This window comes from Diuraphis noxia, unplaced genomic scaffold (assembly GCF_037042655.1).
Source record: "Diuraphis noxia isolate RWA-SAM2 unplaced genomic scaffold, SU_Dnox_SAM2 contig0001, whole genome shotgun sequence".
NCBI classification, from domain to species: Eukaryota; Metazoa; Arthropoda; class Insecta; order Hemiptera; family Aphididae; genus Diuraphis; species Diuraphis noxia.
The window spans coordinates 60,901,604-60,925,655 of NW_028301711.1; the positions used below are offsets into that span (position 1 = coordinate 60,901,604).

General features: G+C 26.7%; 1 protein-coding gene and 1 long non-coding RNA gene across 2 annotated transcripts; one reads left to right on the top strand and one right to left on the bottom strand.

The window, feature by feature from the left end:
* The first annotated feature begins 6,967 nt into the window (after window positions 1–6,967).
* Window positions 6,968–23,364, top strand: LOC149061129 (cilia- and flagella-associated protein 157-like). The gene is made up of 9 exons (XM_089215687.1): window positions 6,968–7,266; window positions 12,215–12,383; window positions 13,689–13,791; window positions 14,708–14,861; window positions 14,974–15,097; window positions 15,385–15,528; window positions 15,746–16,027; window positions 18,260–18,384; window positions 22,935–23,364. Exons 1-9 carry the CDS (start codon window positions 7,124–7,126, stop codon window positions 23,044–23,046), a joined length of 1,356 nt encoding a protein of 451 aa, XP_089071813.1. The 5' UTR covers window positions 6,968–7,123; the 3' UTR covers window positions 23,047–23,364.
* On the bottom strand, window positions 18,631–21,993 carry LOC149061130 (uncharacterized). Its single transcript, XR_016189359.1, has 3 exons — window positions 20,847–21,993; window positions 20,681–20,763; window positions 18,631–20,616 (listed from the first exon to the last, which is right to left on the bottom strand). It is a non-coding gene; the product is annotated as an uncharacterized LOC149061130 (long non-coding RNA).
* Window positions 23,365–24,052: the final 688 nt, after the last annotated feature.

A 24,052-nucleotide genomic window follows, 5' to 3' on the forward strand; every position in this document is an offset into this window, starting at 1 on the left:
AAAGCATCATTGTCAGAACGTCTTAAAAAATTTATTTCAAAACCCCCTTTATATACCGGATATTCTATATCTTTAAAAAATCCTAAATATAAATTAGACAATTTGCCAACAGCACTAAAATAACCACCTTTATTAAATTTTGATTGAAATCCACTATTTATTGTGGGACCACTAAGATCTGCAGAATAACTAACTGTACCTTTAATTAAACTACATCTTCTAACATTATCAATTCTATCATTTCTTTACCATGTTTTTTAACACAAATCCATTCAAACAAAAATGGAACAAAATTATCAACTAACAATATTTTTGAATCTGCTGGGTAGTTATTACCATCAGATTGTAAGACAGAGCCAGAAATTTGATACTTTGCTTTTTTAATATTTAAAAAACTATTTTCTTCCTTTATATTATAAGTAGTGATTTGATTAGGAGAATTAAGATTTGATGAAGATATAGGCCAATACACCTTATCTTGTTCACGGATATTAGCATGGTCATAATTAGCAAATATATTTTCCATTTATAAGGAAAAAATGTATTAAAGCTTATAATTCTGAATAAAATCTAAACATAAATGACCACATATAGGTGGATCATTATAATTTTGCAATTGTTCAGTGTTGTAAAATAAATTATCTTTTCCTAAATAATTTACAATTTCTTTAATTGGAATTGAATCTCCATAAGAGTCAAAATATACCTTTTTCTTATCATTTTTTAACCACACCACCCAATGTGAACCAGGTTGATTAGAATTATTTAAATTTAATATTTCACATTCATTTTTCCAAGGCACTGCAGGTAACTCATCTTTCATAAAACAACCTCTAAATTTTTTTATATTTTTTCCTGCTTCAATAATATCATAATTAGTTAATGGTTTTATTTTTTATTTTTTTTTAGTCCTGAACCAATTTGTAAAGTCTTAATATTTTTAACATTCTCTTCCACTGCTTTATTATGTCTTTCTGCTTCATCTCGTTTTAATTTCTTATCTTTTGCATCGATAACGGTATTTGCACTAGCACCTCCGGCTAATGCACTAGGGGCTCCTATACCTGCTATAATAAGAGGTAAAAATCCACCTACTTTATCCTTATTTCCAAATTGAGATTTTGTAATTTTTAATCTCACACCTTTTTTATTATTTTTAACATTAATTAGTTTATTTTTTTGTCTATCAGTTAAATTAAATATATTTTTACCATTTCCAATCTGTGTATGTTTTAATTGAATAACTACATCAATCTTATTTTCATAAGCTTTTACAAGCTTTTTTGCTTGAGAATCATTCAAATCTAAATTCATATAATAAGAATTAAAATAATTAAATTAAATAAATCCCTTGCCAAAATATCTCTTTGCTTTCATTGCATTTGTGGTGACAAAAGCAGCTGTTTTTTCACCTAATTTGAATCTAAAAATCTATCCCATGCTTTATTTTCCAAGATTTTATCTCCAATATGTCTTGTTTTAATATCTTTATGTTTTTTATAAAAATAATCATGTTCCATTGCTGCCATATCTAGTTTATTTACTGGTTTTTTATTTTGTAAGATCTAGATCTAAAAATATTTCATGTATTTAAATAAGTCAGAATTATAGTTTATTAGATTTAAAAGCAATAAGAACAAATTGTAATTTTTTAATTATATTTAAGCAGTCAGATTTTTATAGTGGGAGAATATATAAAGATTTTTTGAGTAATGATATAGCTTTTGATATCGATATTACCGATAGTGTTTCGATTGTAAAATTTATATTTAAGGAATATATGAAGACAGAAAAGGGGTCAGTTGGCGGTAGTCGTGTGACTCGATTACCACTGACCACCAGGTGTCAGAGCTAGGTGGTGATCGTGTGACTCGATCGCCACTGGACGTCTAAGTGTTCAATAAAAGTGCTTATAATTAATTTGTTCGTTTATTTGTGTACGTCAGTGATCGACGTATACGACAGTATATACAATGATATAAATATCATTGGATTCAAATTTAATTCCATCCATTGCAGTAACCCATTTGTAACCTACTGTACAGCAGAGCGACATCCAAGACTTACCCCCTTTTTTATAGTTGTTATATGGGTGTATGGGCACATTAAAAAAAAAAGGCCAAGTGGAGATCTATCACTTATACGACCCGTAAATACACCACTCGCCAGAGGGGCCTGGGCCCCCTTGGCCCATAAGATGTGTAAGCAGCGCCGGATTGAGAGTTTTCGGCCCACCGAGATTTTATATTTCTATACAAAACAATGTATTATTTTCTTTCAGTAACTTAACCACTCTCTCTTAAATGCAACATTGTTGTGTACACGGTAGTATACTTTATTTGGGTTGAATAAAATATTTTCAAACGATTGTATCGGATGAGATTTAAAAAAGTTGTGTAGGTTTTTACCTTCAGGTTTCTTAAAAATATTAATATCAATTATTTCTGTTGATACAACTATTTCATTATCTGTGTCAGTAATCTAAAACAGAACAATAAATTCCTAAGTTAAGTTCTCCCAACATAAATTGTTCAGTGTAAGAGCAATTTGAAAGACTAATTTTCTTCAAATTAAGAAACAAAATAAAATATTGAATTAATTTATACTATTATACTGAACCGATGAGTTATGAAATATTTAAAATAATAAATTGATTGACTAGTTTATTAATCATATTAATAATTAACTAAATAAACTTACCTTTTTGGAGATGTCTAAGAAATGATATTTTTGTTTGTTTGGGATCACTCCCTGCAGCTTTTAGTTCAGCATGCCGTTTCATTCGTAACTTTTCAGCTCCACCTTTTAATTTCTTTTTTCTTTTTTCTTTATCCATGACAAGCGCAGTCTTAACTACTTTTTAAATGCAATTATTGCAAATACGTAAATGAGAATATTGCACAATTTGGACAAAATAAAAAATATTATAGTGCGTAGGTACCTATATTACCTAAACTAGTATAGTCGTATATTAGTATATATTTAGTACGGCGAACAAAATATTTTAATGTTAAAACGCACAAAACCACAATAAACATAAAAACATGAAACCTTTTTGATTCAGGACTGTGTAGCGTGTAGTCGATGTAGAAAAAACTAAATTATCATTTATCAAGTTATTTCAAATAACTAATAAGTCAATAAGTAATAATAATGTAAAATGTAAACTTGTGTGTTGTGTAGAAGAGTACGTAGTATGTGTGAGTTCCATGAATTGTTGCCCGTTGGTCGTTGGACGATATCACGATAATTGTGGAAAACCCCATACAATAATACGGTCAATTGGAATTATATTTATTTTTATAAACATGCTGGCAGGACACAGCACACAACTATTATTTACTTGGTACATACTGATATGCTGTATTATTGATTGACAATTTTATTCTTGAGAATCAAATAACCAATACACTATACATCAGTATTATACATTTATACAGCTGACGCAATTATTGTTTTAACCGTGTATTTGGATCTATATTTTACTATATCACTATCTAGAAATACTAGAATACTTTTGTCCAAAAATAATAACGGCCCAAATTTTACTACGCGGCCCACCAAGATTTTGTCGGTAGCTCGCCGGTTCAATCCGGGCCTGTGTGTAAGAATATAACTGTGACGTAAAATATTTAGGTTTCTGACTTTGTTTTGATACTTAAATACTTAATATTTAACCATATTATACTTTATATTTATAATTTATAAGTCAACCGTGAAAGCTGCTATAATGTAACGTCTTATCTTATCGCCAATTAGATTGACGTAAAACCACAGAATAACCAGAACAGACACTTTTTCAGTTTAACATGGGTTCTTATGGGGTACAGATTTGCAACACCTGATGGAATATCAATGCTGCCGGTAGAAAGATAATTCTCATTATTCTTTGTTTCTAGCGCGGCTGTTATTCCCCGAACAGAGGCAATTACCTTTAGCCTAATAAGTAAATAAAGTCGTAAATTGCAATATACATGGATACACTGATATTCCATCAAATTGAATAGTATATTCCCGATTTTTGAGTGCTCAGCGAGTGTCCATTCTGGTTATTCTGTGGTAAAACGAGAAAACTTGCAGCCAGTGTCAAATATCTGAAATGAACAATTATTAGTAATAGGTTAATATATTGTATGGTTTGGTTTAGTTTACTTTTGTTGTTGTTACACGTAGTCATATGAGTATAGTCTTGTCTTCGTAGTTCGTTATATGTCACAAAAACGTCAAAGTGAAATATTTACTTCTTTCTTTAAGAAAAAGTTGATGACTACGAGTATAGTATAGTATATACTCCTAGTTCCTACAAGTGAAAATGTTTTGAATGAAGCTGCTTCATAACAAAAACGAGCTGTTTACACTAATTCGTCGAAATTAATGATACTAAAGAGTATGATATAGGATTCGCAGTTGAAGAGAAATGTAATGTTAAAATAAAAAAAGTCAACTTTATAATTATTTAAGTAAAATGTGTACTCCAAATAAAAATATTTTTCCAGTAACAAAAGATAAAAATGTTCATAGTAGAAGTGTTCGTATTGAATGGATAAATAAATACAATTGGTTAACTTATAGTAATTTAGGTAAAGGAGTTTTTTGCAAAGTTTGTGAACTTTTTGAACCAAAGATGAGCGGTATTGGGAGACAAAGGCTTGCAATTTTGAAAGAAACTCCTTTAATTAAGTACAAAGATGCTCTATATGATTTAAAAAAACATTCTGAAAGAGAATATCATAAAACTGCAGCTTTACGATCATTTGAGTTTATTAAATTTTTCGAAGGTAAACAACAAATCATTGAAGTTCAACTTGATTACCAATTAAATAAAACAGTTGAAAAAAAAAATGATTTCCATAGTCAAAAACTCAAAACCATTATTTTTTGTGGCCGGTGTAATATTCCTTTGTGAGGACACCGTGATGATGTTAATTAAAAACATTGACTCTTATATAAAACAAAATCCTAGGTCCACTACTGAACAGTAAATAGATTTTCTAAACTAAAAAGTAGAAATAATATAAAAGCTAGAAACCCATAATTAATTTTAAAAACTTATTATGTATATTGTATGGAATATTATATTATTATTTATTATAATACGTTAGTAAATAGGTATAATATATTTATTTTATTTGGAATAAATTGCATTGGTTAAATATTGTTACATATACTAAATATTTTTAGATCTATATCAAAAGACACACAAATTATTAATAAATAATTTAAATTAATTTAAATATATTCTTTAAGAATTTAACCCCATACAAGTGATTAACACACAAACAATATCTGTATTTAGGCAGTGTTGGGCAGTAACGTAACGAAAGTAACGCGTTACGTAATTTCATTAGAATTATTTCCAAGTAACGAAAATGTAATGGAAATTACTTTTGATAAGTAATTTCTTTTGAATAACACGTTACAATTACAGTTTCGAATTATTAAGTACCTACCTTTTGCGAATTGAAAAAATAAATATGTCTATAATGTGGGTATTATTATGTTTACAGTTTACCTAATACACTATATACTGTATATATTTATTAAAGCTCCTTATACAGCTGATCTCACAGTTTTTAATCCAATGACATTAGTAAAGAATATTTTTATTAAATACAACCCAGCTTTGCCATCCAATGCTTCTGTAGAGCGATTATTTAGTGTTTTAAGGGACATTTGTTCTAAAAAAAGGTCGCGTATAAGTGACAAAAACTTTGAAGATACACTATTGTGTAAAGTTAATTTAAAACATAAATAAATATAAAATAATAATATTGTATTATGTTGATTATAGTATATTGATTACTTTTTCAAATTATATCTATTTACTATAGGTAATGTATTTCTAGTTACATTATTGCCAGGCACAATGATAATATTGTTAAGAAATATAAAAAAAATATTTTTTTTTTTTTTTAACGAGAAAGTAATGAGTTACTTTTCAATTTAAAAAGTATAGTCATTTTATTACAATTTTATTAGAGTAAAGAATAAAGTAACTTTATTACATTTCTCTCTAAGTAACTCTAAGTAAAGTAACTTTATTATCTACTCTTTAAAAGTAATTTACCCAACACTGTATTTAGGTACTATTTTGAAGAAAAAAGACCTGACGAAAAGAAATTGAGCACCCGGGAATTGGACCACATTTTTAACTACCTGTTTCGTATAAAATATTTGTTTACATTTTACTACCCGGAGATTGGGCCATAGAAGTATAGCACACAAGATTTGTGTTATACTATTATTATTACGAATATATAATGTTTATTAACTACCTAATTATTATTGTTTTAACATATAAAAATACAATTCGTAAAATAATTAATATTTTTTTTAAACACTTCCATACAGATTTAACTAATTTAATATACAACAAGGTCCATAAAATTAATCAAATATGAAATAATGTTTATGCGCTGACATCCTCTTAAATATTATTTTATTACAATTTAAAATGTAATAGTGGCCCAATCACCGGGTCTTCCTATTATAAATATAAAATTTTAGTGGCCCTATTACCGTACCTTTGGAAAAAAAGATGAATTGTGGCCCAATTCGCAGGCGTCCAAAAAATTGGCCTGCTTAAAATTTGCCACCCATATTAAAACACTGAAATGGCGCCACTGTTTTTAACAAAATCATTAGTTCTATAAATAATTTCAAGTTACACAAACTCTAATGTGTGATCAAGGTAATAATTTTTTTTTTTTTAAATAAACTTTTTCTATTTTGATATTTTACTCCATTTGTTTAAATTTAAACTTTTATAGAGCAAAATATATTTTGTTAATGTTGACTTAACTAACTGGTCTAACTCATGTTAATTTTTTATACATTAATTTGCCTACTTTTGATAAATTATTCATTGATCTCTATACTCTATTATTTGACGTATTTAATGTTGTTTATGTCTGAAAATCTGAGTGTCTGAGTTGGTAGTCTGGCACACTAACGACGAGTTAGATCAATATACCGGCGGTCGTAGACCCGGCGCGGCGCGGCATTCCATCGCACAGTTTAGCAAGACCCTTAAAATAAACAATTTATAATACTTATCTAATATAGTTTTAAATCACTAAGTCACTGACTGATGAGTCTATAGAGTCACAGTCAAAAACCAACCATGCAAAATTCGCCAGCAAAGAAGAAAAAAAACAAAAAAGGTCACAAGAAGAAAAATGTCAAAGAAGAAAAAGATGCATTACAGGAAGTGGATCGGACCATGTATAATATACAAATAGCGGATCTCACCGAAAAGCTCGCCAGGTATTATCTGAAGTTCTGTTTGACGAATAATATTAGTACAATTAAGTAACAAGATATACCTACCAGGACTTAAAAATTAGATCGACTACAGTGTGCATATATGTTGTATGTATACATCGTCGTGGTCGTATAACCATAAGTGAACATAGCGTTTAAGATTTAGGAGGGAGACTACTATAATAATATCAAATATGATTTTAAAGAATTAGGAAATATTTGATAGAACTATTGAATGAGAAATTTGTGCCAATGATAATAAATTAATAAACAATAAATGTATATTTAACTCCGTTTCAACTGCACTGCCCATAGAATTTTAACCAAAACGATTTTGGCAAAACCTGACAGTATTTTATACTTTTTCTGCAATACTTTTTGCAAAAAAAAAAAAACAAATTGTATATTTCCTCAAGTATAAAAAACCTGGTTTTCCTCAGCAAGTACTGAGAAAACGTTTTTCCAGGACGTGTGTGCAAAACTGGGTTTCTGGTGTTTATAGTAAAGTGTTCAAAACTATTCAACCATACTGCCAATGTTTGGTATAAAATTTGAATGTGGCAGTGCACCAATGCTGATGAAACGGAGCTTGTAAATTGTATTGAGTTATTTGGTGTAAAGGAATTCGGAAGCGAAGCGATCGGTTTTTTCTTTAGTTAAATTTTCCGATAAGACTTTTGTTTCCCCCTTTCAAAAAACTGAATTGACACTACTGTATTTATAGGCTATTCTATAATATTAATTTCATAATTATTATATTATTAATATTATTTTTATTTTTTATCAAAATATATTAACAACTAGACAATAGTTAAATATTATTTTCTTTTGTTACATTTTTAGTATTTTAAGTATTTACATTTTAGATTCTGAACGAAGTGATGAATGTATTGATTTTACAATGATGTGTGTTTTTTTTTTTGTGTGTCTGTGTACAGCATTACTAGTCGAAATAATGCTTCGATTTCAAACTTTGTGGGTGGTTTCCGATGTAAAATTGAAGATCCTTGGTGCATTATAGAGGTCAAAAGTAAACATTTTCCAACAGTTTTCAAAAAAATCGAGAAAAACAAAAAAAAAATGACAGAAAAACGGGAATTTTTACGCAAAACCCGTTTTCGATCAAATCGATATTTTTATATGGTTGTTATTCAAAAACTAATCACTGTAAATACTTGAAATTTTCACCAAATGTTTATGGTAGTGCTATCTATATACAGTTTAATTTTCAAAATCTTTTTTTGAGATATTTATAGACGACTGAAATTTTCAATTTGTCTGAACATTTTTTTTGAAGTTGTCGATAAAAACTTTTTGGCCCTATCAAAATACTTGAAAATTTAATACAAAGTTCCTCATAAATTATTCTTATAGTAATTAAAAATTTATAAAAATACATAGGCACAATTTTATTTTATTAGTATTTGAAGTTCAAATATTGACTTAATACGTAAAAATTACGGCAATTTTCAAATTATCTTAGATCGAAATTCATAAAAGTTTTTCTTTTTAATTCTAAGATTTGAGAATTTAATACAAGGCTCATAATATATTTTTACAATAGCATTTGAAAAATAAAATAAATGTATAGCCACAATTTTTTTTTTACATGTATTCAAATTTTAATTTTGACAACATACGTAAAAATCACAAAAATTCGTAAATTATTTTATCCTAGAAATTCATAAAAAAATTTCCTTTTATACCTAAGATTTGAAAATTTAATACAAGGCTCCTAAAATAGTTTTACAGTAGCATTTGAAAAATAAAAGAAATATATAATCACACATTTTTTTTATAAGCATTTACAGTTCAAATTTTGACTAAATACATAAAAATTACGGCAATGTTCAAATTATCTTAGATCAAAATTCATAAAAGTTTTTCTTTTTAATTCTAAGATTTGAGAATTTAATACAAGGCTTATAATATAGTTTTGCAATAGCAGTTGAAAAATAAAAGAAATATATAGCCACATTTTTTTATTACATGCATTCAAATTTTAATTTTGACAACATACGTAAAAATCATGAAAATTCGTAAATTATTTTATTCTAGAAATTCATAAAAAATTTTCCTTTTATACCTAAGTTTTGAAAATTCAATACAAGGCTCCTACAATTTTTTTACAATAGCAGTTGAAAAATACAAAAAATGTATAGTCACATTTTTTTTTTACATGCATTTAAATTTTAATTTTGACAACATACGTAAAAATCACGAAAATTCGCAAATTATTATAAGCTAGAAATTAATAAAAAATTTTCTTTTTAAATTTAAGATTTCAAAATTTAATACAAGATTCCTTACAAATGTTTCAATCTTTATCACACATCACATTCATATCACATATCATGATTTCTAAAATAAAATAATTTACGAATTTTCGTGATTTTTACGTATGTTGTCAAAATTAAAATTTGAATGCATGTAAAAAAAAAATGTAGCTATATATTTCTTTTATTTTCAATTGCTATTGCAAAACTATATTATGAGCCTTGTGTTAAATTCTCAAATCTTAGAATTAAAAAGAAAAACTTTTATGAATTTCGATCTAAGATGATTTGAACATTGCCGTAATTTTTATGTATTTAGTTAAAATTTGAACTGTAAATGCTTATAAAAAAAATTTGTGACTATATATTTCTTTTATGTTTCAAAAGCTATTGTAAAACTATTTTAGGAGCCTTGTATTAAATTTTCAAATCTTAGGTATAAAAGGAAAATTTTTTATGAATTTCTAGGATAAAATAATTTACGAATTTTTGTGATTTTTACGTATGTTGTCAAAATTAAAATAATATTTGAACTTCAAATACTAATAAAATAAAATTGTGCCTATGTATTTTTATAAATTTTTAATTACTATAAAAATAACTTATGAGGAACTTTGTATTAAATTTTCAAGTATTTTGATAGGGCCAAAAAGTTTTTATCGACACTTCAAAAAAATTTTTCAGACAAATTGAAAATTTTAGTCGTCTATATATATCTCAAAAAAAGTCAAAATATTTTGAAAATTAAACTGTATATAGACAACACTACCATAAACATTTGGTGAAAATTTCAAGTGTTTACAGTGATTAGTTTTTGAATTACAACCATATAAAAAAATCTTTTTATTAGCATTTGAATTTCAAATATTGACAAAAATTCATCAAAACCATGAATATTTGCTAATTATTTTGTAGTTAAAAATTCATAATATTGTTTGTATATATATCTAAGGTTATAAAATTTAACACCAAGTTTTCCATAAGTTTTGCTTCAAATTTTCTCTATAGCTATTTGAAGCGTCATTATAGGAAAAATGTTTTGAGCGTTTGAGTTTTAAATTTTTATGAAATCTCGTAATGATAACGATTTATCCTCAAACCAGGTATTCGTATATCTATGATAATATAAGGTATTATGAATTATGATAACTACACTAATTGATGAACCATGCCTTATGCAAAATGCGACTTAATTGAAAAATAAAATATTTCTTTCTTTTAGAAATATTCTTTTCTTTTTTAGAATATATGACAATATTCAAATATAATATATCCTAGACTGACAAATCATCTCCGTTCAGAATCGTTTTTCGTATACAATGATACCTATCATTGCATTCAAATTTAATCCCATCCATTACAGTAACCTACTGTACAGCAGAGCGACATCCACGACTTACCCGCTTTTTTTACATTAAATTCAATTTTACAATTCTGTTTTTTTTTTATTATTATTATTATTATTATATGTGTTATACAATTATGCATATCACATTCCCTATATTAATATTTAATAGTAATAATATATTCTACATTATTTTTTTACTAGAATTTAAAATACATTTTTATTAATTATTAATTATTATTTATTACATTATTAGCGTAACTCTATATGCTACTGTGGTTTTTTTTAATTTGCTTAAATTTGTAACTACGTCTGCTATCGGTAAGTATTTGTGGCGAGAAAAACTTCGTTCTACATCAACTGATGTTATTGGAGCATATTTAAAAAATGCAAGATCCTCAACCTTCAAATCTTCTTCTATTCCTTCCATGGTATCAACTTCACCGGAATATATTTTCGAAATTTGTACCAAAGTTTTAAATCGTTTATTTTTTTCAATTACGAAATATTTTATTATTTACTTTGTGGAAAGGAATATTGGCTGCTAGGAATGGAGCCGCACATATCCATGTAAAATGATGATTTTTTACCGACCACATTGAAAATTAGTTGGTGTGACTGAGTTTGTTTCTGTCGATCTGCTGTGCAAATATGTTTAGCCGTCTTTAAATGTTGTATAAAAATTGTGTAGTTAATTTTGTAGTTGGTTAATTTAAATTGTTTTTTAAAAAAATGTACTGAAATAAGTAGTTTTGTGTTCAAAATCCCAAGATATTCAATTAAAATACAAAACTATTAGATATGCAAAAATATACAAAATAAAAATAATATTATTTGATTCAGTAGAACATGAATAAAATTTGTATCCAGGCTAGCATTAAATTTGATAAATAGAAAAAAATATGCAATTTCATAAACACCCGAGCCTTAGTCATCACCAATATTATTATAACATACGTAATGTTTTTTGTTGATTCGTTCCGTCGTACACGTTAAATTCTGCAGTGACACAAGTAGCATACCTAGGTATTTTAAAAATATATACCTGAGTAGGTATATAGCAAATGTATTAAAATTTCTCCGATAGTATTTAAGCTACATTACTATTTTATGAAATACGTACACTTATAATATGATTATATACAATATATATATTGATTATTATTTTAACATACAAAATATAAAAAATGATAAGATTAATAAATGTTTAAATTAAGATTTTTTCTTAGAAAATTAACTATTTTGTGAATAAACAATATTTTTATAAATCATAAATGTATACAAGATAATATACACTTCTTAAACATTACTTATATAATTTTGAGTATAGAGTAACCAATAGATGTGCAGAATTGGAAAAAAATAACGATTTAGAAAGAGAAAAAGCTAATTCGTTAAAAGAGGGTCAATGTGACATAATTGCATATTTGTCAAGACAAGTTGAAATGAAAAACAACGAGATCATCGATTTGGAAAATACAGTTTCTACATTAAAAACGGTATGTACATGCTTACACATATCAATACATAGTAGCTTCCTATTATAGGTACAGTAATCGGTACCTACTGAATATTGATAAAACAATTTACAACACCCACAACGAAATACAATGATTGTTAACGAAATTATGTATTTATGAGTATTTTCATTAACAAAATTTTAACAAAAAATATTTATGATATATATAAACAAATATAATGTTTTGGATAGATAAAAGGTAATTTTTTTACCTACTATTTTTTGGTTTAATAAATTGTAATTTCAACTAATTATTAATCATCTAATTAATAATCTGATATTGATAACAAAAAAAAATATCAACTAACTACTTTCCCACTAACAATTTTGATTCAAGTTGAATTACTTTATATCATCAGTATAATATGGTAGCAAGATATTTTTAACAATATTTTTTTTTCAAACCAACTTTAACTCAGTTTTTGGTGAAATCTTTATCAGAGTTAATGATCTGCATTCTGTGTGAAAAATATTAAAATATATAAGAATTTTCAAACTCACGTCATAATAAAAACATGAAAAAAACAATTGGATAACAGAAAAGGTCGTAATTTATTACGTTTATAATTGATAATATGTGAATTACTCATATTAATATAAAAACTAACGAAGCTAGAACTCTTAACGCAAAAGTAATGATAAATTTTAACACATCCAAATTTTCGTACTACACACTATGTCCCAAATCAGTCAAATCTAAATTATACATAGTACCTATCAATTAATATTAATATGTATTTACAATAAATTATTTTATTTAAATAAAGTAGAACTTCAATTTAATAAATTTAAAGGTTCTTTAAAAAAATTCGTGAAATAGAATTTTTGTTGAAAAAAAATTTTTTTTATAAAACTCATCATTTTATAAGTGTACAAAATGCATGAAAATAATAATACATAATATCAGATATAAATAAAAATAAATTTAAATTACCTATATTAAGTATGTAAATTATAGTTTTTTCTTTATTCTTTGTGGTCGAAGAACTTTCTGATCCCCTGTATTAATATTGTTATTTTAAAATTGTATAGAATATTATTACAAAGGTTTAATGTGAATAACACACTTTTAAATTTCGTACTGCACACTGGATTTTTCGTACTACACAAAGTGTGTCGTACTACATACAATTTTAGGGATTGTAGCACATTTATAGTAAGATGGAGACAATAAATTTGGGTTAGACATCAAATTAAGATAAAAAAAACTAAATATTTTAGAAAACTATTGATTAAATTTTTTTTTAATTAGTACCTAATATAGCAGTCATTACCATATTTGTAGACTATTGAGCACCAAAAAATAAGCTATGAAGATATTATTATGAAGAAGAATGGACAATTTGAAACAGTTTTTGGACAATTGAAAGCAGAAATTGGATTATTAAGTGTGTACATTTTTTAAATTGATACCTATCCAAACCAAATAAAAATTATACTAATTTTAAAAGCTTAATTGTTTGTTAAAATCATTTTGACGTAGTTACTTACCTTTTTATCATAAACAATTTAAAATAGATAGTGAAATTGAATCTAATCATAATAAAATCATTATAATATTTTTAAATACATCATATTGTGTACAAAAAATTGTCAGACTTAGCCACTAATAATTTCTCAAAAGGACGCTACGCCAGCATGCAGATGTTGTCTTCATCTTATGTAAAACAACAAAAATTGTTTTGCGCTGGAGTCTATACTTCCTCTGTATTCCACATCCACAACGCACAGGGAAGAACTTTATCTGTGCCGTAGCTTTTTTATTATTTGTATAGCACAAATATAATTAATCATTTAGAGAACATTATGTTTTTAGAAGTATAGTTATCCCGCGCAAAACAGTTTTTGCTATGTTGTAAGACGGAGACAACACAATGTATACTAATATATAGTTTAAAATATCTCATATTGGTAACTATTTTTATTTATTGCATTCAACATTGCACACAACATTTTATAATTATTCCCTTTCATTACTTTTTTTTTCTGAGAATATTTTTTGACAATAAACAGCTTTACAGCTTCAATTAATATTTCATTTATCAATCACTACCTATAATATAGTTCGAAAAAAATATGTTTAAGGTAGGTATTTTGAATAAATAATTATTTGAATATTTCTTATAAATTATGTAAAAAACGTAAAAATAATATTGCTCTTTGCCCCTTTAGCTATTATTAATGTGAAGAGAAATTAACATTTCATTTTATTGAAACAAAAAAGTGGTTTGCCTAAAAAAATGTTTAACCTCAGAAATTAAATGTATCAAATAATTATTATTTTTCAACTGTAAATGTACGCAGACAGCAAAGTAAACTCATTAAACGAGTTTAAAAAGCAAAGATCTCAATTAACCGATAAGTTTTTGAAACAAGAGGAAGAATTATCGAAACTTAAAGGAGAAAACGATAATTTACTTTATGAAACTGAGAAAAAACTTATTATAGCCAAGGAACAGTAAGTAAAATATTAATAAACCTTGTTAAAATATCGATAACTGTAGTTAAAAACTACACATTTAAATCAACACAGTGCATTGATCCAAGTAACTATATTATATATTTTACAGTATGAAACGTCAAAATGAAGCTAAGCTTTTGCAATTATCCACAACGATTCAGAATAACTTGCAAAAGTTAATGTCTTCAACTTTCCAAAGAACTTTACAAGAAAATGTTATTATTAAGTCAGAAGTTAGTTATTTTTATACTCACGAAAGTCATAAGTTACACGTTAAATTCGTTACAGGCACGAAAACAAAGGGAATATGGGGATTTAATCCTCCCTTATCCACTAGATGTTTTCTAATTATACTTTTTTTCAATATGGCCACAAAGAATTATTATTTGTTGATTAATTTGAATATATTTTATCATTTAACCCTTTCTTCTAAATTTTTTTTAGATATAGATGGTTGACTCGTCAATTAAATGCTAAATGCACAATAATTAATAATTTATATTGTTTTTTATCATTTTAGTTAAATAAATGTTCGGATAGTTGGTTCAAAATGGATAAAAAATATACGTTACTAAAAGCAGATAACTTAGATTTAAAAATCGAAAACAAAATGTATACAAGAGAAAATAGCCGTCTGAATAAAATAATCATAGCCCAAAAACAGGTGAAAATTTTACAATAAATATTAATAATTATATTATTACTCATGAACAAATCATATAATTCCATATACCTACCTAATGTCTTATAATATACTATTATGTCAATTATATACTATATGTCTGTACTAGTATACTATATAATATGTAATAAAACATAAAACATAAAACTATTGTGGACATTAACTACGAATCGCGATTTATATTTTTACGTGTTCTCAGCTCATGGACGCGGTGAAAGCTAAAAAACTAGGACTCAGCTTACAAGTACAAGATTTATCGACCAAAAATGAAAGGAACCAGCGTATTGCGTATAAAGCTAGTAGAATGAACACAAAGATGTCACAGCTGAAACAGACGTTAAAAAGGAAAAACCGAAAGCTACATATCTTGACAAAGAATTTAGCAGCGATGAAAGAAGAAATAGAAACGTTGTGCTTGCACATATATAAAATGGATTCAATGCTGGTGACGACAACAACGTCAATGGAACATGTTTTGAAAGTAATGTTTTGTGGTTTTTAAACTTCATCAGGTGTTGTGGACTATTTCAGAGAGGAGTCGCAACTTATAGGGGGTGATTGAGTATTAATATATTTAAAGTGCCCTCAAGTTTCAAATGACCATCATAAAGTCCCTGAGCCCAATACTTGTACATTATGGAATAGTTACTGTAGTAGACTATAGGTGTATAAAATATAAATGACTTAAATATATCGTCTTCAGATTTTGTCTCTAGTTGCAAGAATCGAAACCTCATATAGATACGGTCATCTGATAACCCTAATTAATTTTTTTGAGAACCGAAACTAAATATCAGAATAATATTGTGATGTATCTAATGAGTACAAGGCAGAAAACGATTGCGAACGATCCTTTATGAATATCATGAATCGAAACATTACATTTTTTTACCCGATAACTTTTATGCATCGTTGTCGCATCAATTTGTTACTGGCGCATAGAGGTATATCACATAATTCTACAAACATTAGGTAATAAAACACTAACTTAAAATTAGTGGGTTACGCTCTGTTGTAAATTAAATTTCTAGAGGATCGCTTTAATATAGATGTGTTAAATTTGAATTAAATTATATAAAATCATTGTATACGAAAAAAGATTCTGAACAAAGACAAATTGTCAGCCAACCATATTACTAAGTAGGTACCTATATAGTTATTTTATAATATTATTGTGATTAAATTAATTACGTTTTCTATTAGGCATTAGTATGTACTAACTACTACAGTAGATTTAATTCATTTTTGTCAACAAAAATCTTGTAATGATTATGGTATAACTATTTAAAAAGTTTCAAGTATCCACAAAATAATATTTTTTAACTACAACCGTCAACCAGTGCCGGCCCAAGATACGGGCGATCCGCGCGGTATCCCGGGGCGCTACTTTTTTAGGGGTACATTTAATATACGAATATTTTATACATTTTAGCGTAATATTCATTCACATTGACAATAATATAGCTAAATGACTAAATTATCTATGACAGAATATTCTGCTATATATATTTTTTTATAGATCTTACTCCACTTTCCAGTTTTTATTATTACATTACAAATAATTAAAAAATAATATACAATGATAATATATTATATTCATTAACTAGGGAAAACCAAAAAAGTATGTGTTACAGCCGATACGTCTAGAAATTGTATCCAAATAAGTTTTGCAATCCTATCCATAAGTATAAGAATTTTAAACAAAATATGTAGGTAAATATAAAAAGTATTAAATGTATTATGGAGCCTTTGATTAAAGGCGCCTTTCAAAAAATTGCCCGGGGCGTCAAAATACCTTGGGCCGGCCCTGACTACAACAAAATAACTACAAATTGTTATTCTTAGTTTAAACATGAAATTTCATTCTAATAATAAGTATTTAAATAAATTTTTTTTAGATTTTAAGGTACAAGAATGAACTACTAACCTGGAACATTGTTTTAAATTTGCATCGTTAGCTTTAAAAATTAAACATTTTATACATTTTTAACTTTTTTCGTCAAAATTTGAACTTAAAATGCTTTAAAACATCTAGCTAGGTATTTTTAATATTTTTAAACTGTTATTGTATCAGTGTGTGAGAAGCATTATATATTAATCTCAAAAGTTTTTTATCAAACTAATCAAACTTTATCATTAACAGAAAAAAAAAATTAATACATTTTAGTTTTAATTAACAGCTCTAGACAAGATAAAATATTTTGAACATTTTATGAAGCATAAAAAATGATAAAATAAATACATTATTTAGTATTTGTTTTAAATTTAAAGAAGGTATTTAAAGCTATTTGTTTTTTAGTTGCATGTTCCGCCAAATCAGAAGGTCGCTCCATGAGAAATCGAAAGAATAATGAATATCCATTGTTGTAAAAATATGAACTCAACGCTCATAAAATTTAATTTCACTTTTCGGTATAAATTTCTTTTTTTATAAATGTAGAAAAACTTATGAGAAATATTGTGTTAAATTTATAGGTACGATATATATAACTATATAGTTTATATTAAAACCAACATTTTGTTTTTGTTGGAGCTGGGAAAATGTTTCAACCTCCCCCTCCCCCCCAAAAAAAACATAGGTAACCAAATTAGGCCCTTCTGCATAAGTAAATTAAGTTTTTATAAATTGAATTACTACATTATTCATTTTTTTCAACGCCTCATAAAATATAGTATCATAATTTATACGTGTTCTGTTTTATACATTCCTTAGTTGAACGAAGTTGACCAATCCTTGAGCAAGTACAAGGGTAATATTTACTACACATTTGTTGCGAATCTATACAAGTTATTCGTTGCTACCAAGTTGAGGAAAGTAGAAATCAGGGGATTTGATTCGTGAGTAATACTCTTTTAATGTTCATGTCATTTTAATCAATTTTTTTTTTTAATTTTAAAACTCAAATGTTAAATACAGTAACTACAAAAAATCTAAATAAATATATTACATAATTTCTATATAATAAACATAGCAGGTGCTAGGTACAGTAGCTACAAATTTATTTATATAGGCTGGAGAGACTAATTTTATCATTCCGAAACATATATAGGTAATATAATACGTTAAAATAAGCGATACAAATTTATTCTTGAATGTAAGATCATATCCAATTTTTTTTTATTAGTGAAATCATAAAATTAGCTAAGCAATTAGAATTTAGAATTATATTGTATTAGTCATAATGATTAATGAAGATAATAATAATAACTAAGTTCAATTTTTAAATCTGAACTCCTTTTTTCTAGTAATTTAATCAATTATTTTTCAATATCCATTACTAAATCCCTAAGTGATTTTCACGACTTTTAATTATAGAGTAAAAATAAAATACTTTTATTGACACTTTTAATATTTCCCTACTGTTTCACTTAACTATTGTTACTATTACAGCAATGAAAACAGCAATTATTTTGTAGATTATACAATACAATTCTATGCTTATCAATAAAAACCAAGCTAATAAAGCGATAATATTTTTGGAAACAAATAAGTCTTTATCATACTTTCGTTGAGAACGGCTATCCATTTTTTTTAAATTTTAAAATTTATGCATATTATTAACTTTCTATGAATGTTATTTTAAGATATTAAAAGTTTATAAGTTTAATTCATTTATCATATGGAGTATATATATATATATATAAGTTATATATAATATGGAATCAACATCACTTGCGCAATATGTGTATATATGCATGGGCGCCCATTTGGGGAGGAAAGACAGGGCACTTGCCCCCTCCCCTGAAAAAAAAATATTATGAACTTCTAGCTCAATAAATATTACCACAATATTACCTTATTACCGATGTATAAATTATTTGTTGAAATCACTTTTAAGATATGAAACAATGAAATAAGTATAAATAAAATATACTCATTGTTATCGTATATTAACATCATAGATAGGTCGTAGTCTGTACTTATACGTAAAATTATTGATCACATATAATTTGTGGTAAATCCATAAAGATTACAATATAGGTACTACAAATATTTTATCAGACAACATTGACTGCATTTTAGTCGTCCACTTTCTGTGTGACATATTTAGTGCTGACTGGTGAGTGTCATTAGTGATTAGTGATTACCTATTCAATATTATTTTTTTCAATTTTCAATTTTTACTGTGGATATTCGATCGTTTTTAATTTAAAAAAAATCTGATGAAAATAATGCATCTGCTATGATTGAGCCATACACATCGAAAAATACAAGCGTTTCTGCTCAAGTAAATTCAAACCCGGAATGTTCTACGTCAATAAATACGATACCTACATTAACTATTAATTATACGCCAAATGATTGTGAGTCATATCCAGATTTAGGATTTTATATTAAAAAATCAAATTTATCAGATGAACTTAAATATAAATTATTAACAAAACCATATGTTCCTTCTGATAATTATGATATTAAGAATGACAGTATTGCACAAAAAAGAAATTTTAAAATAGAATGGCTTAAACAATATCGATGGTTATTAGTTTATTCTAGACATTTAAAAAGGCAGCTTATGCAAACATTGTGTTGTTTTTCGTCCTGTCGTTAAAGAGGATTATTAGGAGCGTTCATTGTTAGTGAATTTACCAAGTATAAAGATTTTCATTTTCACGCAAAAAAACATATGCAATCTGAATGGCATAGAGATTCGGTTTCTCAATCATCAGATTTTTTTTTAAATTATGTCCAATAAAGAAAAAAGTGTTATAGATCAATTAAATACTGCTCAATACTCACAAATTGAACAAAATAGAAAATAGCTAGTCCCTATTTTATCATCAATAATATTTTGTGCGACACATGATCTAGCAATTAAAGGCAAATTGAGCTGTAGTGGAAATTGTCATGATCTTTTAAAATTTCTTGTTGAATCTGGAGACAATGTTCTGTCTGAGCATTTATCAACATGTCATAGTAAAGCTAAATATACCTCACATTGAATTCAAAATGAATTAATTTTATTATGTGATCAAATTGTTCGAGAAGTAAATAGTAAGCTGACGAAACTTTCGATATTGCTGGCATTGAACAACTTTCGATTGGTGTTCGTTATGTTGATAGTTCAAAAACTAAAAGAGAAGAATTTATAGGATTTAGTGCACTACAAACATTAGATGCAGTTGGTATAGCTACTTCTATTTTGACTTCTGTTGAAAAATACGGTTTGGATATGAATAAACTTGTTGGCTTGGGTTTTGACGGGTGTTCAGTAATGGCTAGAAAGGAAAATGTAGTGCAGAAAATAATTTGTGATAAATATTCTAAAGCAACATTTTTTCACTGTCTCCTGACCACTGACTTGGTGTTCTTCGCATTGACTTAATCTCGTTGTAAATGATTTGAATGCAGCGACAGAAATACAAAATACTGTAGGAGTAATTAAAGAGGTTATTAATTTGTACTTCGTCGAAAATTGGTTACAAATATACCACTTTTGTGTGATACTCGTTGGTCTGCGAAATATAAATCTATTCGCATTTTTGCTGAAAACTTTATTAATATTAAGTCAGTTTTAGAAAAACTATCTCATAATAATGACTCAGATTTTAAATTTAACATCACTACTCGCACAAAAGCACACCAACTATCATGTGCGACATCAACATCACAATTTATTATATCTTTAAATATTATATCCAAATACTCAGCTCAATTAGAACCAGTTACAAATAAATTGCAGGCGAAATCTATTGATATATACTCAGCCCAAAATCATATTCAAGATTTATTAACTATATTTTATAATAATAGAGAACAATCAGATATCGTTTTTAATAACTCCGTATTTATGGCAGAAAAAATTGACGCAGGAATTAAAATTCCAAGTATTACATCCAAACAAAAAAATAGATCAAATTACGAAACCGATTCTGCTGAACACTATTATTACAGATTTTCTATTTTTGTTCCATACTTAGATTCACTAATATCATCTCTTTAACGACGATTTTCAAGCACAAATAAAATAGCATTCTCAATAAGTCTACTGCATCCTACAAATATTAAAAAGTACACCATTAATGATTTCAAAGAAAAAATTAAGCTGATTAGTGATCATTATGAAATTGAAAATATGATAGAGGAATCTAATATTTGGTATCAGTATTGGATTGATAAAAATTTGATTGACTTCCAGTGTAATGAAATTTCGTTTGTTGATTTATTGGCTCATTGCGAATATTATCCTGCAATTTTTCAAATACTTAATATTTTTATATCACTGCCTCCAACAACGTGCACAACAGAAAGATCGTTCAGTATATTAAGACAAGTAAAAACGTGGTTTCGTTCGACTACAGAATAAGATCGTTTAAATGGGTTGTGTATGATGAGCCTTCATCGTGAAAAAGTTAACGCAAACAAGGATAATTTCATTCAGGATGTCATTAATATGTTTGGAATAAAACGAAGAAATTTGCAGTTATTATTTATTGTCAAATTATTACTTTATAACATGCATGCATACATTTATATGTGAAAAATAACATTAAATCTTTATTATCTTACATTCGAAAAAAATTTTATTTTGACCTCCCCCCCCCCCTAAAATGTTACCTATGGGCGCCCATGTATATATGTGTGCAAATTCATATATTTAATAGATAACTCACAAAACACGGTTCATGCGAAACTATGTAAACTGCCTCTAATGAACTCCATCGCATGCAATTCCCTTAATTGTGAAGTGATTTAGATACCTAAAACTTATACTAATGGCCCCCACAAAAGTGAAGGGGTCAGAAATGGTCAGAACTACTCAGAAGGACCCAAGGTATTGGGACCCGGCGTTTATGTAATTAATTACATTAAAATTACTTCTATATTTAAAAAATGTACGGGGCCTGGATTTAATTCTGTACTAGGGCCAAAAATGTGTTGTGTACTTACTACTTATACTCTATTCAGAATAAGAAAGGCATCTACCAGGCGGCCGACTTGTGCGCATAGGCGTGGTTTCGTTATGAAACTTAGGTGCCAACGTTGTTGGAGAAGCTTTTAACCTTTTTTATTCTAAATATTCGAGAGAGTATAGGCATGATAAATTAACTTATTCATGAGTATAAATACCTAATTTAACTCACAATAAACGATTTAACAACTATTATATCTAATAAGTTATAATATATCATAGATAAATTTATACAACAATTTTTGCATTACCTAGGGAAGTTGTTTTTAGGTAGGTACACAGATCTTAAATACAAATATGGTTTATTATTCCTATAATATATATGTATCTTCGTAATAAAAATCAAAAGCTCAACTACCCTTTAATGATAAAGAAATGTGAAACAATTTATAAACAATGAAGCAAATATGAATATTATTATAATATTTACTATACATTTTTAATAATAATAATAATAATATTGTTTTTATATTACAGTATTAAAGGCGTGAAAGTTACACTCTTGAACATAAAAAAAAAACAAAGATCGACTCGTTCAGTTTTCAAATTTCAAAGGAACCGACTTAAAATGAAACGTTCAAAGTTATAAAAATAAATAACTAAAAACTTGTTTAATATTGTTATTGTTAGTAATTATTTTAACCAGAATGTTCAGTATATACGTTGTGAGTGACAAGTAGATTTCAACGCTCTAATTGTTATAAATTTTCCATATGACTCTTTAGATTTATAGTCATATTTTACATATTCTAATATGAAGAAATGTTTGTTATTGCAACACATTTAGTTATTATATAAGTTATATTTTCTATAATAGTATTTATACACTATATCTCTTACCTACTAGTCTTATAATAAATTTACTCAAACTACAATAATAGTATAATACACTATCCCTTTCCCTACTCACAACTCAGTTTCATGAATTTTTTTTTTATTTACACACAATGTGTTCAATTTTAAAGGTAAGAGAAAATATTTCAAACGCATGATTTGGAGTTTAATTTAAGTTTTTACACCACTATAAGACATATAAATATATCTGTTTTTGATTAATTCTATTTTTTTTTTATTAGTCAATCAGTCAAATATAACTGTGTTGATATATTTTTTAGATCTTTTGGTCACACATGAATTATTTTCGAGAATCCTTATTTTAAATTTTTTATACTTAACAATAAAAATTGGACATTTATTTTTAAGTTTTTAAACTATACAATTATTTGAACATTTTCGAGATTTTGATAAATTTTGTCAAAATTTGAACTTTATAATATTTCCCAACTGCTATTTTAATCGATAATATAAAATATAAATACAGTGAAAACTCTTTATAACAAAACTCGTTATAACGAAAAACTCTATATTACGTAAATAACATTAAGTTAACTTATAATGATTGGTTTGATTTAAAACCTATTAATTACTCTCTATTACAAAAACTCTCAATAACTAAAGAAATCACATGGTCCCTTCAGATTCGTTATAGAGAGTTTTCACTGTAATATGTATTTTCTACTTTCTATAAAGATGTAACATAGTTATTTTTAACATTTGATTTCATTTTAAAACAATCCAATCCGTACATTATATAT

Coding starts and splice junctions, on each gene's coding strand:
- LOC149061129 (XM_089215687.1), top strand. CDS start 7,124: ATGCAAAATTCGCCAGCAAAGAAGAAAAAAAACAAAAAAGGTCACAAG. Junction 12,384..13,688: donor CAGTTTCTACATTAAAAACG/GTATGTACATGC, acceptor CCATATTTGTAG/ACTATTGAGCACCAAAAAAT. Junction 16,028..18,259: donor CAATGGAACATGTTTTGAAA/GTAATGTTTTGT, acceptor TACATTCCTTAG/TTGAACGAAGTTGACCAATC.